The following is a 12363-nucleotide window of genomic DNA, read 5'->3' as shown; positions in this document are numbered from 1 at the left end:
TACCCTTGCCTCACAGTGCAGTTGTTGGATCGCATGGTCAAGATTTGCAAATCCGGAGCTCGAGCCGTTTTCCAGGTGCCTTCTACCACCCCATCATCCCCTCTTCTCTGTCAACTCGATCTTCTTACTCTTACTCAGATATATCAGCAAAAATTATAATTTTTGTACACAGATGTCTTGGTGCTGAAATGATCAGTAGTCTTTTCTGCACTTTCTTTGATTTAGTCAATGGTCGTGCCATGCGTGGTCAGGCTTCACGTCTGCTTTGTGTCCTGTTTTTGTTGGGTCCTTCCGGTCGATCCACTGTTCAGTTCATTGGTAGTGTGTACTGGAAATGCCTGCCGCCTGATGACCTCTCCATCACAATTCCTTCTGCATTTAACCCTAGAACTACAAATATTTCAACTATCCTAGAATTACCGGAGGCATCATCTGACTCCACTGGACTTAAACATACCTGCTTGGAATGATTATCGGCAATATATGTAGAAACAGAAGTCCTTGGTGTAAAAGGTACCTTTTAAAAGGAAGAATCAATGACAGGTGCACTATCTTGGAGACCAGCAGCTGGCATTGCGCGCAGCGAAAGGGCGACCTCTCGGCAGTTTACAGAAAAATAAAAGACCATTTGCTTGCCAGGCTCATCCTGAAAACTTTACATTTCAGTCTATTAGCCCGGAAATGGCTGCTGCTGGGCAAACTTGCTGGATTTTTCTCAGCTAGGTTGGTCATTCTTTGACTGCTGTGATAATTTTACGAGCGAAAGGAGAACATGGTGTCGCGACTCATAGCAAACGAATAATTTCCGTTCGACGTCGTGCGCGGAGACCATCTTCGTGATCAAACCTCAAGTAGCAGAGTAGTTCCTGAAGACTATTTTTAGGGATTTTACTTGATTATATGGCGTCCATTCCTATCCAGCCGAAGGGCCGTCAGCAGATTATTGCGGGTACAGAGGACGCCTCTTGCGTAAATTTGCGAAACCAATGCCATGAGATTGCCTTCACTCAAAGTAGAGTCCTCTCCAATTTTTTTGTTTTCCCTTCTACCTTGTGCCCCTGATCATGACATGGATCATATTCTGGTCAATAAATGCAAATAATGCATCTGCCCCATCTTCAAAGTAGTGAATATCTCGGAAAAGCCCGCAAACTTCGGAAGCAACAACCGGTTGCACGCTTTCGCGCTTGCTTGGTGCAACACATTTTCCTCTATCTACCAACTTTGCCAAGGAACCCAGCTTCATGAAGGAAATCCTGCCCGAGTTTTGGAGATTGATGCTCTGTTATGTGTATGGCTCCGTAGCTTTATCACCACCATTATCCCCTTGCTCCCTCGACTCCGGTCCTGTATCAGACTGGTCGAGAAGCCGGACCAATTAGTATTCACTCATCTTCATCTGGAGCATATAACTATGTGTCTCTGTGTTCGGTCACTTCTCATTGCTCGTGCACAATGCTCCAGGCACTCTCCTCGCAAATATTTTCAAAATCAAATGAAATGCTTTATCGGCAGCGACACTGCGCCTACTGAGCATGGCTTTCGCCAGACCAATGTGAACAGAAAGGACGTTCCTAGAATATTATAACTGCCCTGGCACTTCATATCGTTCTATGCTGCAGATGACATAGTGAATAACTTTCCAAACTTAAGACAAACAAATTTGTCTGTTTCGGCAGGATTCGGGATTACGATATTGACCATAACGACATGAAGTTCTAAGCCAAATTCGCCCTTTTATTGATGCCTATTTTATGTGGAGTCATGTGATGCCGCGCGGTCGTTCTAGGTAGCACCCCCTGGCATTTCGGAACTGTACTACATTTTTGAAAACACAACCCACGGCCATTAACAAAATACAAAATATAAGTAAATAAAAGTCACAAAATTTGGGGAGATTCTAAGCCCCCATATAACAGCAATCCCATTTAGAAATTCGCAAATGCATCATAATTATGATGCCTCCGGTACTTCTAGGGTTAGGAAAGCAATTACAAACGATATCTTAAACTCTCTTACACTCTCCTAAGATCTCAAAGACGCATATCTGTCAACATTCCCTCAACCCTGGAATCTGGATCCGTTGCATTATTTTCCTGAAAAATTCATCAAATTCAAATTTGTTACTTGTAGTACTCCCTCATTGATTTGTTTCCGTCTTCTCTGTGTGCCTTGTTCATGATTGTATTTCCCTCTTCCTCCCTTTCTTGTATCACCACCTTCATCTTTTTATGACCTGCATATGTTCATATGTCTGTTCCCAGGTATTGCACTGATCGGCCATAGATACTGCTCTCAGACTGCAACGATCCTGAAGCGCTCCGCCATCTCGAGTTTCTACTCGTGGACTCAAGCTAAAGAAATGTGCGAGTTGAATAATGGACGCCTGCTAACCGAGGATGCACACCATGCTGGATGCACGTCTGGCCTCCTCACAGCGGAGCATATCGCATTGATGAATGCTCATAACAAAGGCGTGGTAAAGACAACGGCAGGTCACAGTCACTTGATGAAGGACCGGGTGTATACCGTTTGCGAGTTCGGTAAGAAAATTAACATAATTTCATGGAGAATGTATGACAAATCCAAAATGCGGTGTAAATGTATTGGTAAAAAGAAAATAACCCATAAGTTACTAGTTATGACTAACAGTCCACCAAGGTAACCAAGGTAACCAAGGTAACCAAGGTAACGAGATAATATACAGTCAGATGGTGCGACAACAAAACTTTGTGAATGCATCTTCTCCTGATTGCTGGAATCGCGATGACTGGATTCCCGGGAGAATGGATATCCTGCCGATGTACTCACTAAACTAATGAAAATAGCATACAAATCGAAAGAAGTGAGCGTTGGTCCTGCTCGATGCCCAATTTATCTTTGTTTGCCTTGGAAAGGAAACACATTGCTGACCATGTGCCGCGTAGTCAAGACGCTAGTAATGAAAAAATACTTCGCAGCACACTTCATTCCTGTATCCACGACGATATGTGCGTTCATGGTGAGGAAGGACGTCCTACCATTCCCATCTTTTGAGCCATTTGGTTTACCAATTTGAGTGCCGGAATTGTGGTAGCCGGTACGTTGGTAGGACCCTTCAACACCTGACCGCACGTATCAAACAGCATGTACCGCTGCGAGCACAGTTGACCAACTGATACATCTAATGGCTAGCGCCGCCAAAAGCATGGACAGCAGCCGGGTGTATGATGTGGTCTTCCTGGATTATGCCAAGGCATTTGATCGTGTCCCGCATTCTCCCCTTCTGGCCCTTCTACAACCACTATGCAACCCAATGACTACTACTTGGTTTGCAGGTTACCTTGGCGCTCGCCAGTTACAGGTCAAAGCTGGCGAAGACCTTTTCCCCTCGCCCCTATCTCGGCGGGAGTTCCTCAAGGATCCCACCTTGGCCCCATCCTATTTCTCCTATACATTTACACCCTCCCGAGATCAATCCCTGATGGCAACAGTACGGAAACATACCTCTATGCTGATGATACTGCGCTGGGGTTATCCCGACCGCCAGCAGCAGCACCTCAACAGCTCCAGTCAGCTGTGAACATGGTGATAAACTGGGCTGCTACATTTGCTGGCAGGTTTAATGCCGCTAAATCCATGAGTGTTGTATTCGACAAACATGACCCCGCCCAGACTCCTGCCCCAGCACTGCATGTGGATGCTGCAGACCTATGTCCCTCAACTACCCACCAGCATCTAGGAATCACCCTGTATCCCCGCCTGTCTTTCCAGACCCACATTAATAGTGTCACCTCCAACTTTCGTCGTCGCGCTGTTCTGCTAACCTACATGTCACCCAATCTGACTCCTGCTCTCATTGCCCGCCTCTACAAAGGATACGTCCGTCCCTCCATCGAGTATGCTTCACCTCTGTGGAAAAACAAACTGACCGCAGGAAGTATTGACACTTTGGAACGATTGCAAGCACGCGTGGGCAGGCAGTATTTACACCGTCGGAAAGTGCCCATTCCTCATGGCATGGAGAAAGTGTTTGAAGCTGCTGAATGGGAAAGTCTTGCGTGGCGGTGGCATATACATTGCCTCAAACTGTTTTACCATTTAACCCGCCAATACCCGGAAACCCTCAATAATTTCAACATAGTTCTATTCAAGAGTGCACGACGTCCTCACTTTTACCTCCTGCCCACTCACACTGGTCCCTGTTTCCGATCCACTCTACTACATTCCATGATCACCACGTGGAACTCCCTGCCTACCGAGATTAGGTTATCTGAAACCCGTGGTGTATTTAGCCGGCACGTTAAGTCCCATTTCCACAGGTACAGATTCCATCCTCGAGGTTTTCCTACTTCCTGATTACCCCCTTCTTTACCAGTACCCTTTTTCGCTTGCTTCTACTCATTAACCTCTTCAAATTAATCTTTTTTTATCTAAATAATTTCTTACTTGAAGAATTGTACCCTAGTGACCACGTATTGTACACGTATATTTACACTCAGAGACCCCCTTGATTTAGGCTTCGGCCTTTGGGGAATCCCTCAAATAATAATAATTATTATTATTCTGCCGGATGCAGCTAAATCCAAGCGGCCGAAGCGTGGCCGACCGCGCAAGAATCCACCCCCTGTGGCAATGGTACAGACTGAGCCAACACAAAATGGTGTGCGATGTGGGAGAGCTAGGCCGCCCAAGTTGCCAACTCCAGCAGCACCACCGTTGCCCTTGCCACCACCAGAACCGCCTCCGGCTCTTCTTGTGGCGGGGGCTGGGGTGGACCCACCTACACCCGCGCTGGCATTACCAACTCTCACACAAATTGCCACGGCGCCCACATCAATCCAGAGACCAATGAGGGCAACAACACACTACTCCACAGAGATTTATGCCAGAAATTGGCCAAGGACCGTGCGGACAGTACAAACAGGAGGAGGGTCGAGCAGTATTATGAGTCAGTGAGTGAAGTGGATCTGGAGGAACAACTCCGCTCACGGGAAGAGCAGCTAGCAAATGGGAGACAAGTGGTCTGTACAAAAATGGAGGATGGGACAGATGATCAGAGGATGGAAGAGGAAATGAATGACGAAACGGTTGGTGAAGAGACAGAGGACGAGGCAGATGATGGTAGTGATGATGATCGTGAGGATGACGAGTGGAACGAGGAAGAGTACGGTGAGATGGACGAGGAGGAGTCGGATGGGAAAGAGCGAGATGAGGTGGGATGTTGATCGTAAGAAGTCAGCTGTGTATCTACACTTGTTATCTCGTCCTGACTGTCTTGGTATGTATGATGACTCTCATTTTTCTGCACTGTGTCGTGCGCGTTATGTCCAACAGTTGAAGGCCCTTCAGGCAGTTTGTATACATATTCATAAGCCTGTTTTGTGTAAGCAGAAAGAGCACGTTGTTGCACTGAGGTTGTATTCGTAGGTTGACAATTTGCTCAGTGCCTTCTCACCTTCGGTTACGTAATTGTGTTACCTGTTTGCGTTTCCTCTAGTGGTTTTATTGCACTTGTATCATGATGTTATTTCTAACACCTTTCTATTTACAGTACTTAACTTCAGTTTCTTTGGTCATATCCTTCAGTTCCGTATTCATTCTCGCTGGTGATAGGAACGAGAAAATCGATTCTGGGTTTCAATAATATTTTTTTGTTATAAAATACACAGTCATGCATGTCGAACAAGTAACGTACTTGCGTGATGTCTGTTTCCTATAATGGTTCATTGTTGTTTCAGTGTCCTTTAGTGCAACGACGAATCCTGATGAGTGTTGTACGAAACCTTATTTGAATCCCACTTTTTCCCTACACCATTTCTTCCTACCTTCATCGTTTTGTTGCACATTGTCTCCACCGTATTACGTTGCATGAGTAAAGTATACATAAATGTCGACTCAGTTTGTCTTATTGATTGCGTGTATCAAGTTACTAGAGAGGTTAAGTTACACTTTTTTTGCCCTTTTTCAAAACGCGGTGCAAATCTCACGTTACGTGTAATTTTTAGAGGTTAAGTTACACGTGCGACGTGACGTGAAATTTTGCCTGGCAGGATTCGGGTTTAGTTCGCACAAATATCAAATCTTCCAAAAAACTCGATAAAACTCCGGAAACTCACACAAATTCGATCGGGATAACAAAGCGAAACTTCCAAAAACCCACGTCATGAACTTACGTGCGGGACAGCCAACTCACGTAAAACACGTCAAATTTTACGTGAGTTTTTTGACTTTTGAAGTAAAAGTTGACGGACGTAAGAATTTTACGTGAAACTTAACCTCTCTAGTGTCTCCTCGCCATTTGTTCTCGTATTTTGTTGCTCCATTTTCCGTTCTGTGTGTATGTGGAGCCCATTCTTCGTTGTTGTTTTAGCTTTCCATACTTGCGCTGTTTAATAAAGGACCACAATTCCCAATGCATTCAATGGTCAAAACATTTAAAAACCCATTGAGTAAGGAGAGAGTTTTTATCTGGATGATGAAAGCGTAAGGACTGCTACATCTAGAGATTTTGATTAAATTAAATAGGCGAATGCTCAAATTTTGAGCATTCGCCTATTTGGTTGTAAATTCAAATCTGTATGCAAAGGATCTGTAGTTTACATAAAGAGAGAGAGAGAGAGAGAGAGAGGGGGCGGGGGGGGGGATGCGGGGGGGGGGGGGCATGAGCTATGTTGCACCTCTGAGTTTCAAATACAGTCAACTTTCACTAATAGCGACTGCGGATATAGCGTTAAGGACACTTCGCGACGTAGGACGCTTTTCCGATGCCCCGCCGAGTGTCGTTATGCGCAAAGTTGACTATAGTCACGATAAACAGGAAATTCTGTTTCAGGCAAATCTGTATTTTATCAATCTAACTTCAATCTAGCATAACGTTAATGAGACCAAATCTATGCAGCTGACCTATTTTCGTTCTCTTTCGGTCTCTCTATTACAGATTGCCTTCGTACCGCTGCTGAAGATCACGTAGCTTCTGTTTCACCAGAAGGGAACGTCACCTGTGATCTTGGTTTCGAAGACACTCATAATCAGCCGGTCTGCAGTCTGACACATATAGTGCGACCGTGTACCCGTGAGTATTGTTGTTGTTCATTATAAAACATATGTATATGTAGCTACGAAAACAAGACAAGTTGTGTCTTCCGGCAAGTACGCCAGAGGACAACTCGTTGGACACCTTACCGACAGCTAGACGCTTCGGATGTTGCCCAATCGCCAACGAAAAGCGCCCCATTGTCCTCCCAAACAAGCCCGCCTGAGGCGTGATCCCGTCTAGGTAGTCAAGCAAGAAATTTACGGTGACAGTCGCTGTCACTCTAAAAAAAGAAGCGTTCCTTCGGTGAATGATTATGATTTCACCAGGAGCAAAGTTCTACAGAATTATTAGCCTCGCTTGAGACCAGCAATGCTCTAACCGCTGAGTTACATTGCAGCTGTCATCCCAGCAGAGGACATTCAGCATCGTCTTCTGACTTCCAAACTCACGGTTTTTTTAATACTTGCTGTTTTTCGCGTTGACCAAGTCACCAAGCAAGCTTTTCTAGTCTTCACTTGTACAACATGGAATTACAATTGAGAAGTTTCTGCAGAATTGTCCAAAAAAATTAATATGATAACACAGCACATTAGTTTACACATGAATTTTCTGATTTCTACTTGGTCCGCGTCAGCAATATTGTCGCTTATCTTTCGACAATTTGAACTTAGACTTTGGACATCAACGCGTGCACTTGAAGTGATAAAACTTGGTACGATGGAAGATAAGGTAAAAAATGACAACTAGCTATGAGGAATTTATTGTCCAAGGAGGGGTTCACACTTTTTTCGGTCCTCCTCGTCGCTGCTCTCAGCGCTGGTGACAAAAATTTTGCTCGGGATCGACTCTCTTGCTTTTGCAAGCTCTTCTCTCTTCTTCTCCGCTGCCTGGCTATTTTCTAAAGAGAAAGGGATCATGACGGTCGCCTTCTCTATAGGACTTCGCGGGGCAGCATGACAGCTTGTGTGGTTCAAATCAGAAGCCGCTCTTTGCAAGATTATATTTTGAACGATGACAACGACGCGTACAGTACTTGCAAATCTCCACGACGCGTTGGATACTCCGAGCGTTGAGCTGGAGGTAAGGGAGCTGCGATCTCAGCTTGACAAGCTATCCCTGAGGTGAGCGATCTCGGCCGTTCAGCAAAATGAAGCTGATTCCGAGTAGCCGATTACTTTCTTGCGACTTGCGCTGCTCTTTCCTGCACAGCTAACAAGATAATCAACTTTGATGCGGCACTGTATCAATCAAAATCACCCACCAGTCGCTCTCGATATCCACTCGAAATCTAACTAGACCTTTCAGGTACTAGTAAATTAACTTACTAACCAAACTTGGGATGAAATGGGCTGCCAAGTGTGCATTGGCGACATGTAAACAAAGCTGAAAGATAAGCGACAATATCGCTGACGCGGACCAAGTAATAATAACACGGCACAACACTTACCATCGGTAATCATGCTCTACAACTAACTGGCTATCAGCTCTAGCAAGTCTTGGAGCCGACAGCCTTCCAACTTGGAAGGTTTTAAGTTGTTGAAATAACATAAGGAGGGGAAGGTAAGCGCAACCAAAACAAGCACGAGCCGAAAGTCTCAGCTGTGAAGAACGTTGGCGGATGTACATGCATCCCTGTGTTCACTACGATACGTGCGTTCACGGCGAGGAAGGATGTCCTACCATCCCACCTATTGAGCCACTTGGTCTACCAATTTGAGTGCCGGTATTGTGATAGCCGGTACGTTGGTAGGACCCTTCAACACCTGAGCGCACGTATCAAGCAGCGCTTACCACTTCACATGCTGCCAGACACAGCAAAAGCGAAGCGGCCTAAGCGGGGAAGACAACGCAAAACCCCGCTCCCTCTACCACGAACACAGCCAGAGCAAGTCGAACACACGGTGCAGAGGAAGAGTGGTGGACACTTAGCCAACCGAATGTGCCTTCTCCACCGTTTCCTTTGGCACCACCGGAGCCACCACCAGTGCCGTTGGTGGCTGGGGTTGGGGTGGAGTCGGCAACAACGACAGTACCGCCAATCACAGAAATTGATCCCATTTCTGTGACACAGTATCCGGTTGTGCGGACACCGCAGCATCCTCCGACGCTTGATCTGTCGGTACAGAGACCACGGAGGTCGACCGCCAATTATTCAATCGAAATAATATGCTAGGAATGGCCAAATCCCATGCGGAGCATCGAAGGAGAACAGAAGCCAGGAGGTAAACAGAACACAATCTCGAGACGTGGATGAGCTAAGGACAGTGGCAAGGGACAGATGTAGGAAGGAGAACACGGATGGTATCAGAGGACTGACTGGTGGTGAATATGAGTTGGGTGATGATGCATTGGATGACGATGATGCGTCGGATGACGAAGATACAGATGACGACGAGGCGGACGATGACGAGGCGGATGCCGGTGAGGTGGATGATGATAAGACGGCTGGTGGTGATGGTGATAAACCGGACGAGGAGGAGTCAGGTGGCAGGGAAGGTAATGGAGCTGATGAGGGTGAAATTCGTAAGAAGTCCGCTGTGTACTTGCATTTGGTATCTCGTCCCGATTGTTTGAGTGTGTATGATGATTCCCACTTCGCTGTACTGTGTCATGCCCGTTATGTCCAGCAGTTGAAGGTCATTGAAGCTGTTTGTATTCCTACGCATAAGACCGATTTGTGTAACCAAAAAGAACATGTTGTAGCACTTACGTTATTTTCGTGAGTTTGCACCCCGTGTTCAGGAGTTGTTTCTGGACTGTTCATGCCCATTTGTCACACTTAGTCTTTATCTTAGCCCTCACTTTTTGTATTGCTTGCGCGTCATGTGTCACACTTCTTTGGATTTTTAACCTTTGTTTTTCCCTTGGTCACTTTTGTTCCGTATTTCCACTGATGATCGGAACTTGAAAATCGATTCGGGAAACAAAATCTCAAAATTTGAACAAATTGTCATGTTGCGTGGTGATGTCTGCGGCATTTATACTTTTCTTCATCTATGACAATTTATAACAAAGGGTTCGCTCCCCTCGCACCGGAGCTCGCACTCGAATCGAAGGTTTGATAGACTTCTCGTGTTCTCTGGATGGCAGTCGTGGGTCAGTCAAGTATCAAGTCAAGTCGACGGAAAAACGCGAGCTGTGGTGTGTGGGGAGCCCTTTCTTACAAATCATCACCAAAGTCGCAACCACTATTCCGTATGACAATTTAGATGGACAATAAGCAGCAGTAACGAACAACAGTTTCTCTTGATGATCATTTTACCGTACAGATCAGGAAGAGATGTGCAACAAAGGACTCGAATCGGTGACCAAGGATAAATGCATCCAAGATGTGCTAGAGATGTTAACCAGTTAGTTGTCAAATGTCAGTAACGTTGGTCAGTGCCGTGCAATTTATCGCATGAGCCGATTGCTTAGTAGCTGCTGGTGGTGTTAGTGGACATTATAGTGTAACTTGTAGTCCCATTTCTAAACATATCGAAATAAATCAAGAACGGACCAAAGGTTGAACTGTTATGCAGAGTTGGCCAACATTATTATAAGCTCTCTATTGGTATGTCCCAATGTGCACCAGCGGTGTTATTTAATTCAATCAACTTCATTCGTTTCCTTGTGCAAGTCTTGCTCTGCATGCGAATAGCAATTTGAACTGACCAACAGGTATTTATGCTTGTTTGGATTTATGTTGTTGTGTTGACAGCCATTAAATGCGGGACGCCTGAAAAGCCTCATGGTGGGTCGCTCTCAGGGTGGAACCCTCAAACGTATGGATCCAGAGTGATAGTGTTTTGTTACGTTGGATATCGAGCAAACACAAGCGTGCCGCAGCAAACTACTTGTCAGCTGAATGGTACCTGGTCACCTTTAAACCGACCGTGCATCCGTAAGTAGATTGTTCAGTATAGCTAAGGACCACCGTGACTAGCGACCAGCCTGGTACTACAGACCACTTTGCCAGGCACGCACGCACAGACGGTCTCACATTCATGTACGGTGGCGTGGTGCGAACCTCGAACTAAGGATCACCTGCCACTGCAGACTGCTTTCTCTGGCCCCAAGAGGAGGTCGCTAGTAACAGGCCTTACTGTATTCACTGATAGAGTTGTGGACATCACGCACCTGCATTTCACTTTGCTCCACTTCGCAACTGCACTTTTGACGATTGGTGACTGTTCCAAAACATCCATAGTTTCCGCCGTCACAAATAAACAATATGAATGCAGCACATGCGCAGATTGTGACTAGCAACTGAATAGATCAGTTGTCAGTTGACAAACCCGCATTCAGTCCAGAATGCATTGGAGTCTGTGGACAAGTAAGAAAAAAGGTTTCAGGTTGAAAAAAGAAAAGAAATTATATATTTTCTCAACACTTTCACTGACGTACAATAAGCTCATTGCGCAATGCCGAAATCTGTAAAGTAAACATCCTTCACAGCCATATGGGCATGGTCGTCTAGGGTGTTGGACAGTGCATTGCTGATCCCAGTGTACTCACATGCATTACTCATACCTTCCATATTTGGCAGTGATCAACAATGAGTATTATGAACTTATGATACTCTTGTGTCTCATTGGGTCAATCACCTCTTTGCACTCTTCCAAGTACAGCTGTCCTCTGTCACCTTTGCTGAGGGTGAAAGAGAAATCCTGCACAAAAGCGAAATTCAGTAGTCGGGCATTTGGGTGCAGTGCTGCACTCTAATAATAATAATAATAATAATAATAAACACAGCTCGCATCTTCCCTGAACCTGTTAGACAGAAGCAGAGTCGACGCATCTGTAAACCGTGTCAAGCCAAGTTAGTCTATCTCCTGCAGCTTGGAGAGCGCTTTCCACGGAGAGATCCGCTGCCGTCAGGTCGTGCCGAATCGTATCTATCCACCGCAATGGCGGACGGCCACGGGTTTTTTATGTCGTTTGTGTAGATTGATAGCTCCAGTGCTTGGAACGAGGCATATTATGGGCCCTCTCGCACCACATGGCCAAACCACAGCAGCCTGCGTCGCCGACATGTGGCACTAACTGGAGATGGTTTTGTTTCTGTGTATAAGTGGTTTTTGATGATGCGTTGCTGCACTCTAAGTGATAAAAAAGATTTCGGATGGAGAGTCACGTAATAATTTATAGGAAACGCAAAGGACCGAGGAACTGCCAGTCACCCTATTATGTCCACTAACACCACCAGCTACTTGATGACCAGTTACAGTACGCATCCAAGATGTGCCAGAGCGGACTGGCAGTTATTTGCAGACCCTCCGTACCCTCGGCCATTGCTGTTCAATCCCAAAAGCTATTTTTCAAGTACCTGATGGTGCTATTGAACACAATAGCATTTCTTGGAT

General features: G+C 45.6%; 1 protein-coding gene across 2 annotated transcripts in view; it reads left to right on the top strand.

Annotated features, from left to right (window-relative positions):
• Positions 1-12363, top strand: part of LOC135827344 (uncharacterized) — a 47510-nt gene that overhangs the window by 16483 nt on the left and 18664 nt on the right. For both annotated transcript variants that reach the window (XM_065339858.1, XM_065339857.1), the window contains exons 6-8: positions 2265-2543; positions 6920-7054; positions 10719-10901. In XM_065339858.1, the coding sequence (XP_065195930.1) occupies positions 2265-2543; positions 6920-7054; positions 10719-10901 (597 nt within the window). The remainder of the gene's footprint in view (positions 1-2264; positions 2544-6919; positions 7055-10718; positions 10902-12363) is intronic.

This window comes from Sycon ciliatum, chromosome 11, assembly GCF_964019385.1.
Source record: "Sycon ciliatum chromosome 11, ocSycCili1.1, whole genome shotgun sequence".
Classification (NCBI taxonomy): Eukaryota; Metazoa; Porifera; class Calcarea; order Leucosolenida; family Sycettidae; genus Sycon; species Sycon ciliatum.
This window is presented reverse-complemented; position numbering and strand designations above follow the sequence as displayed.